At 36.7% G+C, this 23382-nt stretch overlaps 1 protein-coding gene across 5 annotated transcripts in view; it reads left to right on the forward strand.

Moving 5' to 3' along the window:
- KLHL24 (kelch like family member 24) overlaps positions 1 to 23382 on the forward strand; it is a 39557-nt gene that overhangs the window by 1721 nt on the left and 14454 nt on the right. For 3 of the 5 annotated variants that reach the window (XM_032630269.1, XM_032630268.1, XM_032630270.1), the window contains exons 2-6: positions 3126 to 3256; positions 4683 to 4724; positions 8462 to 9442; positions 21190 to 21374; positions 22528 to 22646. In XM_032630269.1, coding sequence (XP_032486160.1) covers positions 8523 to 9442; positions 21190 to 21374; positions 22528 to 22646 — 1224 coding nt within the window. In that variant the 5' untranslated portion in view covers positions 3126 to 3256; positions 4683 to 4724; positions 8462 to 8522. Of the gene's footprint in view, positions 1 to 3125; positions 3257 to 4682; positions 4725 to 8461; positions 9443 to 12347; positions 12599 to 18788; positions 18851 to 20133; positions 20177 to 21189; positions 21375 to 22527; positions 22647 to 23382 lie in introns of those variants that run through there. The other 2 variants (XM_032630267.1, XM_032630271.1) reach the window with 2 other exon arrangements.

Raw genomic sequence — 23382 nt, forward strand, 5'->3', positions numbered from 1 at the left:
CCAAAAAAGTTAAGATTCTTCTATACCCCGGTTTAGATGAGTTGTTTCCTTGTTTGGGGGATTATAGCTCACTCTTCTATGATGACAGTAATAAAATCTACAAGAACAATCATTTTAGCCACAGTGTGTTGAAGATGCGGTTTTCCTAATCTGTGATTTAATAGGTAACTTGGGTTTTATCAGGTTTTGTTTTCCTATAAATCTGTAGGAATTCACCCAAGACAGTGCATTTCTGTAGGAGGTAGATTGAGCACCCTGAGTGAAGCAGGAATTGACTATGAACAGTTCTCATTGTATGCATTCTTAATTTATTTTTAAAATTCAAGTTGGGATGACTATGCCCGAAGGAACAGCTTCTGTGATCCTGAACTGCCTCATCTCTTGTGCATTGAAGGCATTTAACATTTCTAAATAAGTACAAGTTGCAAACCTCTAACCTTTGTAAAAAATAAAACCACCACTCATAAGCCTGCTTATCCAGACAAAGCCTACTTATCCAGACAAACCTGTTTAGTCTCTAAACAGGAAGAAGAAATAATATTCTGAGTTGGAGTTTACTATCAGCTTTAATTTAAACTTTCTTGGCTTTTGTCCAAGTTGCTAAAACCTTAATGCTTTTTCAGAAAACTTTGTATTAGTTTCTTTGTTTTTCTGCCATTTTATTAAAACCCAAAGGTCAAGCCTGTGAAAAACAAATACTATTCATTAAATGAGGGACTGCAGTTATTTTTTTGTATATACTCGTTTTTTTAAAAAATATTTATTTATTTGGCTGCACCAGGTCTTAGTTGCAGCGCGGGGGGGTCTCTTAGTTGCAGCATGCGGGATCTAGTTTCCTGACCAGGGATGGAAATCTGGCCCCCTGCATTGGGAGCGCAGAGTCTTAACCACTGGACCACCAGAGAAGTCCCTGTATGTACTTTTTTCTTACCTAGGAATTTGGGACATCCTTTTTCAATAAATATTTAGGTATGGACTGTATAAAAAATGTAAATAAAATATCCTAGTATATCCTCATAAGTATATGAAATATATAAGCATATATATTTTGTATGATTCTATTTCTGTTGTGACTGAAACAAAGAGTATGTGGCCACTTGACAACTGTTGATATTTTAAAACCCTATTCTTTCTCCTATTAAAAACAATAGCTAGGGGCTTCCCTGGTGGCGCAGTGGTTGGGAGTCCGCCTGCCGATGCAGGGGACACGGGTTCGTGCCCTGGTCCGGGAAGATCCCACATGCCGCGGAGCGGCTGGGCCCGTGAGCCATAGCTGCTGACCCTGCACGTCTGGAGCCTGTGCTCCGCAATGGGAGAGGCCACAACAGTGAGAGGCCCGCGTACCGCAAAAACAAACAAACAAACAATAGCTAAACTAGCTTTTTTAAATTAAAGATTGTCACTCTGCCTAAATTCATCACCCAGGGGCTACAATTTTTCAGCATTTGGCACATCTTAAAGTCTACTAAATTGATGTCTAAAAGTCATTAGGCTTTGCTCTTTACTCAGTGCTTTCTAAAACTTACTTCTGTAAATAATTTGTATCACCACTAAGGTAAATAAAAATCACTGACTTCAAAGTGCTTTTATCCATAGAGAGGTCACGAAAAATATTGGATCTCAAACTTGTTCAAGTGGCAGAGTACTGGGTCATGTCCTTGCAGATTTAATTAATTCTAGTAAGAGAACCAAAAACAATTTTTTAAAAAAAATTTATTTTGTTTATTTTTATTTTGGCTGCGTTGGGTCTTTGTTGCTGCACACGGGCTTTCTCTCGTCGCGGCAAGCGGGGGCTACTCTTCATTGCCATGCTCAGGCTTCTCATTGCGGTGACTTCTCATTGCGGAGCACAGGCTCTAGGTGTGCAGGCTTCAGTAGTTGTGGCTCGCGGGCTCTAGAGCACAGGTTCAGTAGTTGTGGCACATGGGCTTAGTTGCTCTGCGACATGTGGGACCTTTCCGGACCAGGGCTCGAACCCGTGTCCCCTGCATTGGCAGGTGGATTCTTAACCACTGAATCACCGGGGAAGCCCCCAAAAACAATTTCGCTAAAAGAAAGCATAACTATATATCTACAGGTCTTAAGATTTTAAAATAAAACAATGCATTAGATATCTTCTAGCAAGATAAAACCAAGGACATTAAGTTTACATGTCAAGTAGGTTCAGTAGGACAGCTTTATATCAAGTATGATGATTAACAATTTTTTTTTCTTCCTTTGGGGATTGGGGAATATTAGTAGCCAAAAGTTTTAAAGCAAGGGAGAGAAACAGTGAATGGAGAAGTTCAATTTTTTTGTTCTGTGATTTGGGAGAAGACAGTATTCTTTTTTTCAGTTACATAACCATAATTGTTTAGTCTGACACATTGCTTAAGAACTCCTAAATTTTTCATCATCAGATACCTCTTATTTCTCTTTCTCTCATTAATCAAAGTAATAATGTATTGACTATTTCAGGTTCATGTAAACAAGGAATAATCACTTGCTATAATTCTAGACAAAGAAATTTAAGGGGTTTTTTTTGGTTTCTGATATCTTATGGTGAGTAAGTATGTTATTGGTGGTTTCATTAAGAAAAAGAGAAATGTTGAAAATAACAGCTTGAAGACTGGACTTTAGGTGTTGCATTTGTAAAATTTGGTTCAGGAACCACTACAAGAGTAAAGGTTTAAATTGAAGAGTATAAATTTACAACTTTTAAAAAGTGGTCATTAAATAGAATGGTTCAAATAAATTAGCGTTTGAGAAAATGTGGTGAAAAAAACTGCTTGGTTTCATATACTTCCATGTTAAATATTTCCTAGTTATTTTTAAATAATAGATTTACTATGTTACAGTGTTTTCTGACTTTCCTTCTGTTGAGTTACTGTATATCTTTAAAGATAAAACTCTTATTCTTTAGTAATTTTGCTGTTTCTGCTATGTTGTTCTTCATTCAAAGTTCAATTTGAGAAAATGGAGTAGTGTGGAGCATAGCATGTAGCAATTCATTACTGCAAGTTGCAGAGACCATGTTAGTCAAAATGTTGTTAGTTTCCTTTACCATCTGGTGTTTATTAGTCTTTGTAAACCCCTCACTAATCCATGCTATCTTAAGGCTAATAGTAACTTGTTTCTTTGTATAGGGGTCCTGCATACTAAAGGAAAAATAAGCTTGATTGCTGTTCTACACTCTAAAATCAATTCTGATACTATATAACACCTTTGGACTTCGTACACTGACCTCCTCGGTCCCTAGCCCTTACTGATTAGGTTGGTAAGTATTACCTAAAAACGCTGCAGAAAATGCCCGGGTGAGTTGCCTTGCCCTTCTACTCCTTAAGGTATAATTCTAGACTAGATCAGTTATGAGAGAATGTATTCCCATTTGCACTCCAGCAGAAAAACAATTTGTGTTTTCTGCTAGAGAAACACTGAGAATTTGAATCCATTGTAGTATCAATCTTTGAGTTCTTGTTTGATTCTAATCTTAGCCAACCCCACAGCATCTAAAATTGGATCTGAATCCAATATTCACCACCCCAGTGGCAGACAGGGGGTAGGCTCTCTAGAATTGTTTCTTGAATTGACTCGAATCCCTGCATTGGCTCAGGATCTTACTGTCTTATTGGGGGAAAAACTTACTTAGCTAGGACTAACAATCCCCTAATTTGACCAAGTTGAAATATTCTTTACCAAGATATACACAAGTTAGATTGACTCTGCAAATAAGGAAACAAGCAAGATAACATTCACTTCGCAATCAAACAATAATCAGGGTATAGAGATGTGTGTTTGTGTATACATGTAGAAAAAAAATCAGTAGTCCATATCTTGGTTTTCTGGATCCACTTTTGAATTTGCCTAAACTTGTTAAGAATTTATGAGTTCTATTTATAGATATCTAGGCCAGAAACCAGAATCACTTGTGCTTAAATACTATTGGTATTCTGTGTACAGTTCAAGGTTCCAGTATTCTCTCTTAAGCATTCCTCTCTTCCCCTTCCAACAACAACAATGAAAAATTGTGCTGAATTGGTTCGTTTCTACAGGTACTAAAGTCTATACGGATCAAAAAAGCAGAAGAAATATGCATTTATATACTAAAAGATTTAACAATAATTACTTGATAGCATGGTGATTCTATATGGATAATCTAGATAACTAAGAATTAAAAAACTGAAATGTTTTTCCTGAATTACCCAGAATACTTGAGATTTTGTCATTGCTTTCATAGTTATATAAAATATATAATGACTAAACTGTTGCTTTGGGGTAGTATTGGTAGACCAACTCAGAATAATTTAATGAGCCCAAACTCAGATGAAACATTAGTTACCAGACAATTCTTCAAATATCCAGTGCAGAGTTATCATAGGATTATGTTTCTTCATCTCAATTCCACCGTTAGCTTGATGTTGACATGAATATTTGTTTACTCATCTTTCACTCAAGAAACCTTACTGCAGGATAAAATTGTCAAGTAAGGAAGTTGATAAATAAGGAAACTATTTTAGATATAGCATAAAGTTATTAATTTGCTTTAAGGATTATTCAGGATTGGTTTTCCTATGCAGAAGTAAACTTCCAGTCACAAACTGAAATCTACTAAAACTTTCTTTCAACATATTAGTAAATAACACCGATTATACACAAAATGATTACTATCTGATTTATGTGTTGCTGTTTTCCATTTATTTTAGGTGTGGAAAAACTGGGGCTTTGATCAAGCAAATGCTAAAAAGGTATTATATTTATAAAGTTTATAAACTCTCTAAGCATTGTTATTAGAAAATGTAAATCATTTTCCTTCAACCAGGGGTCACATACCATCAGAGTAACAGGGAACAATTCTATCCTCAAGATCAGATAGGAAGGCAGCATCACAGACTTTTCTGTTACCAAATAAACTTCTTTTTTTTCTTTTAATAAATTTATTTATTTTTGGATGCATTGGGTCTTCGTTGCTGCATGCAGGCTTTCTCTAGTTGAGAGCGCAGGCTCAGTGGTTGTGGCTCATGGGCTTAGTTGCTCCGTGGCATGAGGGATCTTCCCGGAACAGGGCTCAAACCCATGTCCCCTGCATTGGCAGGCAGCTTCTTAACCACTGTGCCACCAGGGAAGCCCCCAAATAAACTGTTTACACACTCATTTCTACTCCTTCCGAATATCCTCACTCCCTATTCTACCGTTTCTCCAGTCCAAAAGACACTAAAATAAGTTATCTCCCTTCATTTTTCTGGGACATAGGCCAAAACCAGGTAATTTTTAAATCTACCTAGCAATCAAAACTAGGTCTACAACATTTATGAGTTCTGTAGTTGGAAATAAACTCTAGAGTACTCTTAACCAGAAGAATCTTTCTCTTAAAAATCTTCCTTTCAAGTGAGAGTTTAGTTCCAAGAATAAAGCTCCTGAAGGAAATGAGAGAAAGAAAGGGATACTACCTTTTCTAGACAAATTATGTGTCTTTGGCAATCAGTCATTGAGAGTCCAGTCACCCTTGCATCCACTAACTTATGTAGGTATTATTTTCAGTCATTATATTTCTTGGGAACAAACATTGTCGTCATGTTTTGCCTACTTATTTACTACTTTTTCCTGATGGGAATAATGATGCTTTGATATTTGCTAAATTTTTAGAAGAATTCAGTCTAATTTTAAAGTCTAGTGAATTACATCTGGAAGCCCAAAGGATACACTCTGAAATGCATCTCATATTCCTAAGACACAATTGCATAAATCATTTAGTGTGTCATCAATACAAAGAGTTTATATTTCATGCTGTTGTGGACTAGTTCATGGAAGAGTTCTCAGAAAGTCCAGAGAAAGTGAGGCTGTCCAAAAAGCCACACAGAAGCTTCTTGGAAGGAAATAGCCCAGATCTATGAGATAGTCTCTTTTACATACAAAGCAGTAGACAAGTATCTTGTTGCTGTTGAATGCATTTAATACCAGGTGATTTTATAGCTATTCTAATTCAGGATTTTCTGGTAAAGCAGTGGAAGACCTCTTGGCAGTCAACAATCAAAGAAAATAGCCATGAGAATTCAGGGGCAGAAAATAGCATAAAAAGACCTTTAACTCATATAAAATTTTAATCAGCCTTATATTAATCCAACTCACTCAATATGCTATCCCCAAATTTATCAGATACAGATACAATAAGATACCAGATAACGAATACCAGATACAGTAAAATTATTGGATACAGAAAGCAGAGTGTCTTTTCATTTATGTTTTCCTACTTGTCCCTTTTAGCCAAAGGGAAATTCTTAGTACTTGCAGTATGTTATTTTGTTTTGCATCTGAACCACATTTTCATTTAAACTTTGAGAAAGCAAAAATGTATGGGGAAAAAAAAAAAAAAAAATGTATGGGGGCTTTCCTGGTGGCACAGTGGTTAAGAATCCGCCTGCCAATGCAGGGGACACGGGTTTGACCCCTGGTCTGGGAAGATCCCACATGCCACGGAGCAACTAAGCCCATGTGCCACAACTGCTGAGCCCACACACCACAACTACTGAAGCCCATGTGCCTAGAGCCCGTGCTCCTCAACAAGAGAAGCCACCACAATGAGAAGCCTGCACACTGCAACAAAGAGTTGCCCCCGCTCGCCGCAACTAGAGAAAGCCTGCACACAGCAATGAAGACCCAATGCAGCCAAAATTAAAAATAAATAAATTTATATATTTTTTAAATGTATGGAGGTAGAAGCCAATTACAAATAACACTTTGGATCACATATCAAGTTATAGAGATTCGTGAAAAGAGAGTAGGAGTAGAAGAACCACCTTAAAAATAAAAATTTAAGAGAATTGATAGCTATAGTCCAGTGCCTCAATCCATCAGTTACCTATTCAGAGCCGTTTTTGAGGGAGATTTGAGGATGTTTCTTATCAGTGAAAGGGAGCAGGGCATAAATAACATATATTTAAAAAAAATAAAAACCCAGTACTATATAATTATAGTGCAGATTTTGGGTAAAATAGAGGAAGACAGAAGATAAATACTTATCATTTGACATACATGCCTCCTTTTTTCTATGCCTAGATGCAATGATACTTGAATTTTTTAATTTTCTTTGCGTATTTTTTAAAATATTTATTTATTTGGTTGTGGCAGGTGGGCTCCTTAGTTGTGGCACATGGGCTCCTTAGTTGCGGCTCACCAGCTTCTTGGATGTCGGCTCCTTAGTTGCAGCATGCATATGGGATCTAGTTCCTTGACCAGTGATCGAACCCGGGACCCCTGTATTGGGAGTGCAGAGTCTTATCCACTGCACCCCTCTTTGCATATGTTTTTTGTTTGTATGTTTTTTTTGTATTTTTTTTCCTTTTCCAGCAGTAAAAACATTTATACATACATACATCAATACTATAATTTGTGCCTACGTAGCATACAGAGAGCTTCATAAGTCTCCCAGCTGCTTTAGATAAAAATTCTTAGAGACCTACCTAGAATGGGGAGAATCTGAGAAAAATTCTTATCAGATACCCCTAGTCCAGCTCTAACTCTTGCTTCAGTTTTTTTTAACATCTTTATTGGAGTATAATTGCTTTACAATGGTGTGTTAGTTTCTGCTGTATGACACAATGAATCAGCTATACATATACATATATCCCCATATCTCCTCCCTCTTGTGTCTCCCTCCCACCCTCCCTATCCCACCCCTCTAGGTGGACACACAGCACCGAGCTGATCTCCCTGTGCTATGCGGCTGCTTCCCACTAGCTATCTGTTTTACATTTGGTAGTGTATTTATACCCATTTGCGTATGTTTTGATATCTGCTTTTTACTTACTATCTGGTTAATGCTTCCCTGTGTCATTAAATAGTCTATATAGTTTTTAATGGCTGCAGGGACTGTGTTCCATCCTTAATATGTACTGTGGTTTAATCCGCTATTGTAGGGTACTTAGGTTGTTTTAAGTATTTTCTATTAATACAGCATTGAACAACTATAGATAAATCTTTCCATATAATCCTGATTATTTCCTTAGGATAGATTGCTAGAAAGCAATTTATCTACTTACTGTTCAAACAACATACATATTTTTAAAGGCCATTGATAGATATAGCTGAATAATTCTTAGCAGCACTATGTTAAAATAATAAACATTTATATTAGGGTTTGAATGTACTCAAGTTCTGTGTCTTACAGCATTCTGACTTAACTCTACATTAAGTAACTGAAACCCAGTTGTGTAAAAGGGAAACAGAAGGTTATTAGTAATTCACAAACTTACATAGCATCTTTTCAACTGGGGGGGTTTAAGGACTACTATTGCAAATTACCCCTAATGTTCTAATTGTATAAATTTTTTTTATCAGTTTTTATTAAAATGAGATATAGTGCTCTAAAGCCTGTATGAAATATATTGATTGTGTAATTTTATTGTAGTGTTTACATCAAAATGAAATGTCAATTGAGAACTGAACTTTCTACATATTGAAATGGGTTAATTTTTTTTACTTTTAGCCACATAAGGAAGATCCTTAACAGTTATTTCTCAACAATTATATAGTCAACTGATGTAACAATGGTACTAATATTGGGACGAAGACTAAACAGAGAGGATCTCGGAGTGCGTGATTCACCAGCAACAAAGCGTAAAGTTTTTGAAATGGACCCTAAATCTCTGACAGGCCGTGAGTTTTTTGACTTCTCTTCAGGATCATCCCATGCTGAAAACATACTCCAGATATTTAATGAATTCCGAGATAGTCGTTTGTTCACAGATGTTATCATCTGTGTGGAAGGAAAAGAATTTCCTTGCCATAGAGCTGTTCTCTCAGCCTGTAGTAGCTACTTCAGAGCTATGTTTTGTAATGACCACAGGGAAAGCCGAGAAATGTTGGTTGAGATCAATGGTATTTTAGCTGAAGCTATGGAATGTTTTTTGCAGTATGTTTATACTGGAAAAGTGAAGATCACTACAGAAAATGTACAGTATCTCTTTGAAACATCAAGCCTTTTTCAGATTAGTGTTCTCCGTGATGCATGTGCCAAGTTCTTGGAGGAGCAACTTGATCCTTGCAATTGCTTAGGAATCCAGCGCTTTGCTGATACCCATTCCCTCAAAACACTCTTCACAAAATGCAAGCATTTTGCATTACAGACTTTTGAGGATGTGTCCCAGCATGAAGAATTCCTTGAGCTTGACAAAGATGAACTTATTGATTATATTTGTAGTGATGAACTTGTCATTGGCAAAGAGGAGATGGTTTTTGAAGCCGTCATGCGTTGGGTCTATCGTGCTGTTGATCTGAGAAGACCACTGTTACATGAGCTCCTGACACATGTGAGACTCCCTCTGTTGCATCCCAACTACTTTGTTCAAACAGTTGAGGTGGACCAACTGATCCAGAATTCTCCTGAGTGTTACCAGCTGTTGCATGAAGCAAGACGGTACCACATACTTGGAAATGAAATGATGTCCCCAAGGACAAGGCCACGCAGGTAAGAAGACTGTTTACATATTAACTATAACACAATTAACAAAAATTTTTGTTTTTAAAATATTTTAAAACTCCCTGAGTGTAATCTCAGTGTAGTCATTTATATGTATCATCCGCATGTTGCTTTATATAATTTGAGATTTGTTTTGGATTACAAATCATTAGAATTTCTCTCCCAGTGAAGACTAGATTCAACAATAGCATTTTTCGTTACTGTTATTCTGAGCTACAAGATGGCACTGCAGAGGGTCTTTGCAGCTATGTATGTTTCAACATATTTCTTTAATTCTCTTAACCTTTGTAGGGTAACAAATTTATTCCACTTTTTTTTCCCTAAAGATCTTTGGATGTAAGGTAGCTAGACTTTGTTAGGCTCTGTTGGACTGCCTCTACTTATAAAAAACAATTTGTATATTCACAGACTAACCATTTTCCTAACAGACAGCATGAAATATAGAGGTGAAGTAAGTAAGCTAATATAGATTGAGGGGGTTCTCAGATGTAAACCAAGGCTTCAGATCTTTCTCATTGCCACAGTTACTAGATTTAAAACACCTATAGATTTTAATTCATAACTGTAGAAAAAATAATCTCTATGCATTAATAAGGGAAGGAATAGTATTAAACGTGTTTTACTGTGAATAAGCCAAAATTGGCTGTTGTGAGAAATATTATAGTAAAGAATCTTTTAAATATTTTTCTAACAAAGCTAACTTTTTTGGTGTGTGGTAAAAAACACATAACATAAAATTTACCATCCTAACCATTTTTAAGTGTACTGTTTAATAGTGTTAAATATATTCACATTGTGTGAAACTGATGTTTATTTTCCCATACCATCTCCACTTTTTCTATAAATTTACTATAGCATAGCTCTCAAACCACAATTTTGGCATTGATTTTGATTATCATTCTTTTGGCATGTGATTAAAATTCAGCATATTGTGAGATAACATGTCTTTAAAATCTACACTAGTTTGGATATAGCAATATTTAATCTGTTTCTTCATATGTAAAATGAAAATTATGATAAATGGTGCTTACTTCACAGGTTTTGCCATTGAAACTATTTATGCGGTAATCCTTCAAGCTTCTCAGCATAGAAAGTTGGTACATAGGAAGTGCTTTTAAAATTGGCCATTATTGGGCTTCCCTGGTGGCGCATTGGTTGGGATTCCGCCTGCCGATTGCAGGGGACGCGGGTTCGGCCCCGGTCTGGAGGATCCCACATGCCGCGGAGCGGCTGGGCCCGTGAGCCATGGCCGCTGAGCCTGCGCGTCCGGAGCCTGTCCTCCGCAACAGGAGAGGCCACAACAGTGAGAGGCCCGTGTAACGCATAAAAAAAAAAAAAATTGGCCATTATTATTTATATAGTGTAGTGTTGGTCTGACCCACTTTAAGAAAACTCCCAGTACTTGACAGTCTGAACTTCTTTATAAATTGGATACAATATTGAGTAACTATTATTACAAAAATTAACGTAGGGGCTTCCTGGTGGCGCAGTGGGTTGGAATCTGCCTGCCAATGCAGGGGACACGGGTTCGAGCCCTGGTCTGGGAAGATCCCACATGCCGTGGAGCAACTAAGCTCATGAGCCACAACTACTGAGCCTGCGCGTCTGGAGCCTGTGCTCCACAACGGGAGAGGCCGCGACAGTGAGAGGCCCACGCACCGCAATGAAGAGTGGCCCCCACTCGCCGCAACTGGAGAAAGCCCTCGCACAGAAACGAAGACCCAACACAGCCAAAAATAAATTTATTTAAAAAAAAAAAAATTAACGTAATATTTCTTCATATTAGGGTTAGAGTGCATTTTCTCTTCAAAGTCAGGCTACTTTAGTTAAAAGTAATTGTTTTATAAGAAGGAAATATAAGGACTTCCCTAGTGATGCAGTGGTTAAGAATCCGCCTGCCAATGCAGGGGACACGGATTTGACCCCTGGTCTGGGAAGAACGCACATGCTGCGGAGTGACTAAGCCCGTGAGCCACAACTACTGAGCCTGCACTCTAGAGCCTGTGAGCCACAAATACTGAGCCCGTGCACCACAACTACTGAAGCCCACGCGCCTAGAGCCCATGCTCCGCAACGAAGAGTAGCCCCCATTTGCTGCAACTAGAGAAAGCCCGCACGCAGCGACGAAGACCCAACGCAGCCAAAAAAAATAAAACACAATTAAAAAAAAGAAATATAAAATACTTTACTCCCTAGACTTTAACAAAGAACAAAAACTGCAGTTTATTCTATAAAATATACTGATGGATTTTTTTTAAGTTCTTCCATTTAGGACTGTTAAGAGACTTTGGCTGAGCCTGAGAATGTGACAGACCAAGGTTCTTAAATGTATTACTTAAGAAAGCTAAACAGCTTTGGGGCTGTTCCAGAACTTTTCTGGGCAAATAGGGTCTTTCCAAGGGTAGAATCGTATAGTTTTACAAACAGAATCCCCTGTGGTAGGCAGAATGGTTTTGGGTCAAATAGAGTTAATAATATTTATCCCCCATAATCTCCCATCTGCATAGGATTAGAATAGGGACCAAGGAATATATGTTGTAGAATCAAAAGTCATTTATATTAAAATTATTTGTTTATAAAGAATATGACCGGAATGAAATCCAGAGTGCAGCCTAAAGGTAATTAGGCTTACGTTATAACTAGAGAATTTTCTGATTTTCTTAGTTATTTGATTTACAAATTACAATTTTAAGGGATCCAGTTTTTTAAGGGGACCAATCCATGTCATACAGTTGAAACACATCTATATAAGATTATGATATCACTTTTCTTTAGGAGGCCAGTAGGAAAAAAATCAAACTATAGTTTTATTGAATTTGCAAACTATTGTAAATATAATAGCAGATATTTATTTTATGTAAATCTTATATTTTATGTATTACGTGAGGAATCTGGAGGAATCCTTTATTTTACAACTCTGCCATCACCTTCTATCCTTTATATTCTGTCTTCCACTTACCTGTTACTGCACGTTAGTACTAATCACTACGAATTTCCTTATCTGAACAATATGTATTATTTATACAGGTTCTCATCTTTCTGAGAAGCTACAAACTTTGTAAGAGGAGTGATGCCTCCACTTCAACTGCAGCTCACTCCTCTGACTTCTGCTCCAGTCAGTCTACTGAAACTCCTCTCAATCAGGTCATCAGTGACCTTCTATTTATTATTTGTTAGCCTCTTTTCAGTCTTTATTCACCTTGATCTCTGTTTAGGATCTGACATTTTTAATTGCTTTAATCTGTCTTGAAACTCTCTTCCATTAGCTTCAGGAGTACAATTTCCCTCATGGTCCTCTTCTCCAGCTACTCATTTTCAATTTGATAGCGCTTTTTCTAGTGTCTGAAATGTTGATATTCCCTTGGTTAACCTCTCTTCGTCTTGCCTTGATACTTTCCTAGATGATCTCATCTATTCTCATGGTTTTGATTACCATGCTTGCTACTGACTATCAAAACTATATCTCCAGCCCAGACTTTTTCATTCATTCAATCATTCAGCCAATGTTTTTTTTTTTAATTATATACATATACATATATAAAATATATATATTTACTTGAAGATGCATCTTTAAAACAATAACATAGGCAAAATTAACCTCAAAGTTAAGAATAATCCTTTCATATTATTTAATATCCAATCCATATTCATATGTCGCCAGTCTTTTCCAAACTGTCCTTTAATGACCTGGATCCTAGTCCAGGACTACTTATTGCATCTGGGTTATTTCCATGAAGTCTTTATTTCAAAACAGTTTCTTTTTTATGATTCTGACTTGTTCATGGTCAAGTTGTCCAGAAAAAGATTCCACCTTCTGTATTAGTCTGATTGCTTCCTTATGGTGTCGCTTAGCTGCATTTAGCTGTTTCCTGGAAACTGGAAGTTAGCTTCAGCTCAATGGAGACAAGTTAATATTTTTGATTAGAATTCATCTAGGTAATGTATATATCACATGGCATCACATTGGGAGACACAGCGTATCTGGTTGTTCCACCATTAGTGAGGGCAAGAGATCAGCTCGGATTAGGGCAGTGACAGTCCCATCCCCCACTGTGCAGTTAGGTTATACTCTTCACATCATCCAATATTTCTTTAGTGTTTATTGTGTGCCAAGTATTTTCCAGAGCTCACGCCATAGTGGATAGTCTACCTATATACACCCATGTGTCTCTTAAATGGCAGAAAAACCCCAAGATACATTATATTAGAAATGGAGTGTGATGGCAGGTTTCTAGGAAGAGGATATAGAACATAAGATCATGAAAACTTTGATAATCGGTACTGCCAGTTGTAAACCTTGGGTATATAAAGAAGAAATAGTGGAGACCAATCACAGAAGGAGTAAAGCTTAGGAATAGTTGTTTTTACTAATATATGTTATACAACTTTAAATTTCTGTACTAATGTATAATACTGTTTTTAATAAACACATGGTGCAAGCCCCACGATGTGTCAAAAGTACTGGCTTCAGAATCAGCTAGACCTCTGGACTAGAACCCAGCTCTAATAACTAGTTAATTCTGTGATGCTGGGCAAAGCACTTTAACTTCTCTATGTGTCAGTTTCCTCATCTGTAAAATAAGCATAATACCATCTACCTTGTAAGATTGTTGTGAGGACTAGAACTGTCATATGAAAAATGCATAACCTAGTATTTGACACAAAAATGCTTAATAAAAATTATTGCTGGTTTTGTGAATAATCAAAATACATTTTAAATTTGAGCTATACTTTTATAGAATAGGAAATGTGGTTTGAGAGACAGAAATGCTTGCTATCAAATGGTTTAAGTATAAATTGTTCATACTATGGAAAAATATCTGCCATACTCCATTAAACAATAGAGATAGCTAAGGTTTAATAAGTTCATCACTTTGAGTTTGGAATTGGTTAATTAAGTACTTGTCTCTTCTAATACTTTCTACTACCTCTTGTCTGATAAGCAGTTACTATATAATGAAAATAGGAACCTGATTGTCATAATGAGGACAAGGTTCAAGTTCTTATTGAGTAAATCAGTGAGAAGACTAAGGTTAAGATTTTTTTTTAAGAAATAAAATTTTAGAACTGAGTGTTCTTAATTTTTGTTCCAGTCCCTCTTAAGACTGATAATCTACTATATCATTGGATGCATGATTTACCATTTTTATACATGTTAGTTCATTATTATTTTGAATTTTTACATAAAAGTACTGTATACATGCTTAAGTCTCACTCTACTTGACCCTTGATATATCAGTTCTCATCCCAAAGGATATCTCCCTGTTACCAGTATTTTTTAACTTTTTAGAAATATTCTTTGCATATAGAAGTGTGTGTGTGTGTGTGTGTGTGTGTGTGTGTGTGTACACATACGTCTCTACTGTTTTTTATACAGACAGTAGTGTACTTCTCTCACAGTTCCTGCACCTTGTTTTTAATCACTTAAAAATATCTTGGAGTTGGGCTTCCCTGGTGGCGCAGTGGTTGGGAGTCCGCCTGCCAATGCAGCGGACACGGGTTCGTGCCCTGGTCCAGGAAGATCCCACATGCCGCGGAGCAGCTGGGCCCGTGAGCCATGGCCGCTGAACCTGCGCGTCCAGAGCCTGTGCTCTGCAACGGGAGAGGCCACAACAGTGAGAGGCCCACGTACCGGAAAAAAAAAAAAATCTTGGAGGTTGTTCTATATTAGCACTTATAGGTCTTCATTCTTTTTTTTTTTTTAACTCTTCATTATGGAAAATTTCAAATTCATTCTTTTTAAAGAGATGTATAGTATCACATTTATGGATACCATAATTTATTTAATCCATCTCTTGGTGATGGACATTTGGGTTGTTTCTAGATTTTTTTCATCGCAAACAGTGCTCAGTGAATATTCTTATACATATGTCTGATAATTTATAGCATAAATTAGCATAGAAGTGGAATTGCTCAGTCAGAGGATATGTGCATTTTAAATTTTGGTAGATATTGTAAAAATTGACTTCCAATTTATACTTCATCTAAAAATACGAAAGTCCCTATTTCTTCACTCCTTTCCCAGCACAGTGTATTATTAGTTTTTGTAAATCTTTGCTACTCTGGAAAGTGAAAATTTATATCCCATAATTTTGATTTGCCTTTCTTTAATGTGGAAGATTGCGCCTCTTTTCCTGAGTTTGAAAACCATTTGTAGGTTGTTTTTTTCTGCAGTTCATTGAACTCTAGTGTATCAGAATTCTGATTGCAAGTAATTGAAACCAGCTCACCAGCATAAGCATAGAAGGCAGATATATGTATTAAAAGGGTCCAGGAAGTCGTTATCTTGTAGAACCTAAGGGCAGAAATTCAACAGGACTTCCAAGAAGACTAGAACAGGCTATGGAAAAGCCATCAGAAACCAAGCTGTGTCTTAACGCTTGCCTCTGCTTTTCTCTGCATGTCTGCATCATTCTCTCTCACTAGTCTGGTTGAATATGACCACTCATGGGGTTTGGTTTCTATATTACAAGTTCAGTCACTCAGAGAGACTGAATGTCTCCCATCTCATGTGGAGAGAATCTCTGATTCAGCTAGACAGCCTTCTCTGAACAGTTTACCTGTGGCCTTGGGAGCAGGATCTTGTAGCAGAAAAGTGATAGCAGAAATGCTTGTCCCATATGTAAGAGCAGGACAACCCAGTAGTGGCTATTAATAGTAAGGTATGGGTTTTCTCCTTTTTTCTTTCTTAACTTGAGGCAAAAAAGAGGGGGTGGAGTAATTTATGTTAATTGGAGATAGAAAATAATATCCATATTCCCATCTCTGAGAGGTAGCACACTGTGGCATTTGGCTTTATTCTTTCCTTTTATTCTCTAGGAATTTATTATTTCTTTACAAAGTTGTAATCTATTTCATAGTCTGCTGTTATATTTAATAGATGGTAAACATGTTTTCATGACATGAAATCTACAGTGAACCATAGCCATCCCACCCAACATTTGAACTCTTCCTGATTCTTTACCAGTAAGTGGGATGAACATCTTTGTGGCTATATAAGCACATCTGTGATCAGCTCCTGATAATAAATTCTTATATAATTGCTTATTTTTAAGAGTAAACATTTTGAATCTTTCAGTACAACCATTTCTTTATAGAACCCATTCTGTCTGTTCCAGTTTCAGGTGGAAAGCCTTACCACACAAGCTGAAACTGTCCTTACTAAGTTTAGAAAGCCATAAGGTTTATGGCTGGCATAAGCCTCTTAAGGGGTCATTTATATTCGTTTATATTGATGAACTAATCCAATGATTCCTCTAGGCTTAGAAACTTTTTTTTTTTTTTTGATACAGTAAGATCAGACTGTTAGGGGCAGATTTGTTAATTATGAGAGACTGATTAACTCATTTATCTTTTAGTTTATATACATGTATTGGCAATAAGAAGTGGAACTGTCAAACAGACTAGATATTTTAAGTCAACCTTTCCAGCATATTCTCTTACTATGTGCAGGTTACCAGTTGAGAGGCCAAAGTTTTCAAAAAGGTTGTTTAGAATCCAAACAAAAGGATCTAGTAGGTCTTTAGAACCAGAGTCTTCTCAGCTAGTATGGCTTGAGAAAGTCTCACCCACCATAAAATATTCTTACCAAAAACCCAGTAATGTTCTAGTTAGCTTAGCTAAGGTTTCTCTTTTCCTTTAGACAATAATTTGAATGGGCACAGAAAATGTTTGCCTCTGTGATTATTATTTACTCTTTCATTCATTTGTTCACTCATTTACTTATTGTTTCTAGGGCTGACCAATCCCCTCTTTTGATATATAGTTAATATATTAAGTTTATTAACTGTCATATCCTGCAGACTAGAGAGCCATTTGCTCTCTATGGCTTAAAGTATCGTATCTCTATTTAAGTTCAGTTTTTGGTGTGATGGCTTGGTTTTCAGGTATTTTTGAGTCTTGGAATGGTAAATAGACTATGTCACTAACACCTCCCCCTTCTCCCTTCCAACTTCCCACTATATGGAAACATTTCCTTTTGTGTTTTTTAAATACACATTTTAAATAAATGTGTTATTTTTCTAATTAGCCAGGATCACCTTTTGACCCCCTTTTTATTTTTTTTAAAGATATTGTTTGTTTGTTTATTTGTTTGTTTGTTTTTGCGGTACGCGGGCCTCTCACTGCTGTGGCCTCTCCCGTTGCGGAGCACAGGCTCCGGACGCGCAGGCTCAGCGGCCATGGCTCACGGGCCTAGCCGCTCTGCGGCATGTGGGATCTTCCCGGAGCAGGGCACGAACCCGTGTCCCCTGCATCGGCAGAGGGACTCTCAACCACTGTGCCACCAGGGAAGCCCTGTTTGTTTTTTTAAATGAATTTATTATTTATTTTGGGCTGTGTTGGGTCTTAGTTTCTGTGCGAGGGCTTTCTCTAGTTGCGGTGAGCGGGGGCCACTCTTCATTGCGGTGTGTGGGCCTCTCACTGTCGCGGCCTTCTCTTGTTGCGGAGCACAGGCTCCAGACGCGCAGGCTCCATAGCTGTGGTGCACAGGCTTGGTTGCTCCGCGGCATGTGGGATTTTCCCAGACCAGGGCTCGAACCCGTGTCCCCTGCATTGGCAGGCAGATTCTCAACCACTGCACCACCAGGGAAGCCCTGAACCCTTTTCGTTGATGAAAGTTAGTTTGGCAGTTCATCTGTCTCTGGCATGTTTGCATTGATAATAAGTAGGTCTGTTATTTCAGCTAACAAGTCCTTTATTTCACCTTTTGAGATTTTTTTTTTTTTTTTTTTTTTTTTTTTGTGGTACGCGGGCCTCTCACTGTTGTGGTCTCTCCCGTTGCGGAGCACAGGCTCCGGACGCGCAGGCTCAGCGGCCATGGCTCACGGGCCCAGCCGCTCCGCGGCATGTGGGATCTTCCCAGACCGGGGCACGAACCCGTGTCCCCTGCATCGGCAGGCGGACTCTCAACCACTGCGCCACCAGGGAAGCCCACCTTTTGAGATTTTTAACTGAACCTGGTAATTACTATCCATTTTACTGATTAGGTTTAGAATATTCTGTGGATTTATAATTATTTTATCTTTCACATAAATCAAAGAATGTGACTTTTTAATTTGATCTTTTCTCAAGTTTATGATAAAAGAGTGTGATGGCTTTTTAAAAAATATTTACCAATGTAGATAAAAGATAATTTGCTTGTCCCACTTTCATAGGAACAAATGGTGAGACGTAATACTAAAGCAGCAAATATTTGTTAGTTTGTCACAGCAGAAAATCGGAATTTTCATTTAAAAGGGTTAATAAAGTAACATTCACCCTAAAAAATAGATTGCATGGGTATCCAGAATTTTATTCATCCTGTACTATCATCTTGCCCGCTCTTTTATTCTAGTCACCGTTATCAGCTGCAGCAACTCATTTCCTTTAAGGCAATCATCTTCCTGCCTGAGATAAGTATTTTTCTGAGCTCAAGAAATAAAAATAACTATTTTATTGAGTTAACAGTCTCTAATGAGAACACCAGATTTGTCTCTAATTAAGTTAAAAGCCATTTGGTTGCAAATAAGACCTTCAGTCAGGCAAAATTACTAGTTTGCTGATCCTTTCAGATACTTACACATATAGACACTAAAATAATCCCTTATTTAGTGAGACTAAATGTTTTAGCCATTAGATTTTTGTGCTGTTTTCTCTTCTTGTTCCAAGGTGCAAAACAGACAATATATGTTTACTGGGCTAAGAAGTCTTGAAAAAGCAAGCAAGTGCAAGCAAAGGGAAAGTATAAAACAAGTAAACTGCTATAAGGAAAGTATAAAACAAAATTCTGTCAAAATTCTATGTAATAATTAACTTCATTTTGTATTAAAACTATTAGGAGTGACTGAACCCCAGTGACAGTATTTAACAATTTTTGTTTTGCTCAATCAGTAAATAAGACTTTGAGGAATATCACCTGGGTTTGTCTTAGAAGTATTTTAAGTAAGATTTTAGGAAATAATACTTCGATGGAAAGAAGGATAAATTAGTCATTAGTTATACTACTAAGTGTCTGGTGTTGTCCACTATTTACTTTTAATATTTTCATTTGGGAATTATTTGGAAAATAGTAAAATTATTGATAGTATTTGAGTCCTTCTGATAATATTTTACTATATTCTAGGTTAGGGTAATATAATTTGCTGGGTTCCTGAAAGTAATTTTTATTGCATCTGTGAACAAAATTCTTTTCTACAGTATATATTTTTGATTTTATAATGGAAAAAGTATGCCTGGCATGGACTAGGTGAATGATTATTAGTTGAAATAGCTGTAAGTGTAGCTAGAATATAGCAGCTCTGTTAAAGGGACATACCAATGTCGCTTTACTTTGTTTTTTTCTAGTGTAATTGTAAAACATCACTCTAAAACTACAAATAAGTGTTCTGATGTTGTCTTTTTTCCCTCCACATTTAAGTAAGAGAAGAGGCATTGTTAGCATTTTTCTTAGTGAGACTTAATATCGTAGCAGTCATAAAATGCAATTACAAGACTTTTTCATTTCCATGAGCCTTATGAACAAAAAGAAAAGGCTTGGATAAGCTTTTAGTTTTTCCTGTCAGTATCTTTTTAAACTACAAAGTAAAAGAAGCCAGTAATTAACGTAAACTTTGGATTCCCTTAGTGCTCTTAAGTTGTCTTTTCCACTCTAAAAGTAGCCCATGCTCATTATCGTTTTGAAAATTTGTGTTGATACAAAGGAGGAAGCCTCACAATCCAGAGAAAACCATCATTAGCACTTTGGTACGCTCTCTCCAGACACGTTATTTACATAGTATTGATCAGACCTTCTGTACAATTTTTCATCTTGCTTTTTTCCTTTAGCATTCTTTGTTATAAACTCTGTTAACATCTTTAGTGACCACCCAACACTTTGAATTGGATTACCTTAATTTACTTAACTTTAGAAAAATTACTTTTAGGAAATTCCCTGGCGGTCCAGTGGTTAGGACTCTGCGCTTTCACTGCCTAGGGCTCAGGTTCAATCCCTCGTTGGGGAGCTAAGATCCCGCAAGCCGCGAGGCACAGCCAAAAAAAAAGTTTATTTATTTATTTTTGTTTTACGGTACGCGGGCCTCTCACTGTTGTGGCCTCTCCCGTTGCGGAGCGCAGGCTCTGGACGTGCAGGGTCAGCGGCCATGGCTCACGGGCCCAGCCGCTCAGTGGCATGTGGGATCTTCCCGGACCGGGGCACGAACCCGTGTCCCCTGCATCGGCAGGCGGACTCTCAACCACTGCGCCACCAGGGAAGCCCAAGTTTATTTTTAAAACTAGTGTCTGAACAAGTACATATACTTCTCTGAAGGGTACTTAGATTGTACTGTGAATGTTTTTTTAGAACTAGCAATCTGATGAAAAAGCTCCATTTTCCTACACTTAGAAAAAGTGCATTATCTTACCTTGTGTGGTTATGCATATCTGAATTGCTGCCAGACTGCATTTGAAAGTCATCCTTGATACTACCAGGGTTCCAATTGAATTAGGTAGGATCTTTGGACCATTTTATAACTTTTAAGTTAAAACTCATAGAAAAAAATACCCATAGAAATTTTCTGTGGAAAGATGATATCACTAAATCCCTTGTAAATGTTCTCAAAGTCAGTAATTAGCAAGCTGTATTAGTTGGCATATACTGAGAGAATAAACAGTTTACTTTATAATAGTGTTCTACTTTCTTTATGACAATGGTATGCTTTTAGGGTTTTAAACGATCTTGAGGGTATCTTAATTTTGCTTTCTTATAATAATTATTTTAGGTCAACTGGCTATTCTGAGGTGATAGTTGTCGTTGGAGGCTGTGAACGAGTTGGAGGATTTAATCTTCCATACACTGAGTGCTATGATCCTGTGACAGGAGAGTGGAAGTCTTTGGCTAAGCTTCCAGAATTTACCAAATCAGAGTATGCGGTCTGTGCTCTAAGGAATGACATTCTTGTTTCAGGTAATAAAGAATTATTACAGTAGCTACTTTTAATTTAATCACAGCTTGGCCATTTTAAACCATAACAGTGTCAAAAGAAAACAGTGAAAGTAGATATGCCCACCTTAGGCAGATCATATTATACAACAAATAAAACTGAAAATGACTTTTTGCTCTTAAAAACAGGCACAAGATGATGCAGAATGATTTACAAAAGATTCCCCAGAAAATGCCTTCAACTATATCATATTTTTAAAGTTTATGTTATTGATTTACAATGTTGTGTTAATATCTACTGTATAACAAAGTGATTCAGTTATCATATATAAATTCTTTTTCATATTCTTTTCCATTTTGGTTTATCACAGGATATTGGCTATGTTCCCTGCACTAAACAATAGGCCATATCATATTTTCAATGCTCTCAAATGCATATAGAATATGGTACAATTTTTAAAACTTTTACCTGTTTACTTTGTTTTAAGGAACACTGTAACGCATGCAAAATGAAAAGTACTCAGTTAATCATCTCTAATCCACCCATGTTTTCTGAAATTCTCCCCAATGTTTATGAAATAGGATTTTCCTTAAAATTCTTAACTTGAACTTTTATTATAATATGTTACCTCTAGAATCAAACAGACAATAAAGTGACAGACTTATATATAAAGTATAACTATAGGATCTATAATCTGAAGTTTAATTAAGTTTGTTGATTAATTTGTTAGTTAAATTTAATTTTACCACCTTTGCAGGTTACTGTATTACTACACGTTGAACAATATAACAACGCATACTTTATTTTGTACAATGGTATGCTTTTTAAAAAACGGGTGATTTTAAAATATCTTTCTAGAATAACTCTTTTGTCCGGGTGCTTCTGTTGTCTGACTCTTAAATGAACAGTCTTACACATTTGGTAAATTCATATTCTGCATTTTATTATTTGGGGCATATAGTTATTATTTCTCAGGATAACAACTGACAAAGTTAAATCTGCTCTGTAGAACCATTTGCATTTTAAGTTTTAAGAGGGTCCTTGTTTCATTTATTGAACTGAATCCTCAAATTCTTGGACTGGGTGAATAACTCAATGTTTTCATTATCTATGCCTTTGGCAAAGATCCCTTGGTGATACACATGTTAGTGTGTGCGCATTGTTTTGCATTTAAAGGTGGAAGAATCAATGGCCGTGATGTCTGGATTTATAACTCACAGTTGAATATTTGGATCAGAGTTGCTTCTCTAAATAAAGGCAGATGGCGTCACAAAATGGCTGTCCTCCTTGGTAAAGTAAGAGAAACCACTTTTTATTATTATTGCTGTTACATTTCCAGAATGAATACCACAGATGAATCCTTGATTTTACTCACCCTCTGGGTATTTTGAACTCAGATTGTATTTCCTTCCATTTCTAACCTCAATACATAAACTGAAGATATAAACAATTTGACACTGTACTTTTGAATGGATATTTTGTTCTCCCAACTAGGAATTTGTAGCAGTGCAGCACATTTCTCTTCTCAGGCACCAATACGGTCTAAATGACTGAGAAGCACTGGAAAATAAAGCAGTTACATCAAGTACAAAAACAGGCCAATGTCTAATCCAAGCAGTCTTTTTCCTTTTACTGACTTTGGCATTCAGGCCAAGATATATTTATGTAGAGTGATATTATTTTATCTTTTTTATTTGTACAAGTAGGGACAAAACAAATAAGTGTTAAGATAAACTCACCAACATATTTTAAAGCAAACTTATTATTGGCTGCAGCTAATAAATATGAAAAATATATAATTTGATTCTGGACCATTTACTGTCCTTAGGAACTTGAGAATCACTTGTAGACTAGTGATTTTTGAATCGCTAGTAGACTAGTAACTTTTTTGAAGTTAAATCTAATATAAAAAGCTATTACATAAAGCAGATAAAAATACAGCTGTGTATCAAGGGCTAACTGGGACTCTGTAGCCCTTCCCTGCCTCTGTCTCTATCATCTCCAAAGCCACTGCAAATTAATGAGCAATCT

This window comes from Phocoena sinus, chromosome 4 (genome assembly GCF_008692025.1).
Source record: "Phocoena sinus isolate mPhoSin1 chromosome 4, mPhoSin1.pri, whole genome shotgun sequence".
Lineage (NCBI taxonomy): Eukaryota > Metazoa > Chordata > Mammalia > Artiodactyla > Phocoenidae > Phocoena > Phocoena sinus.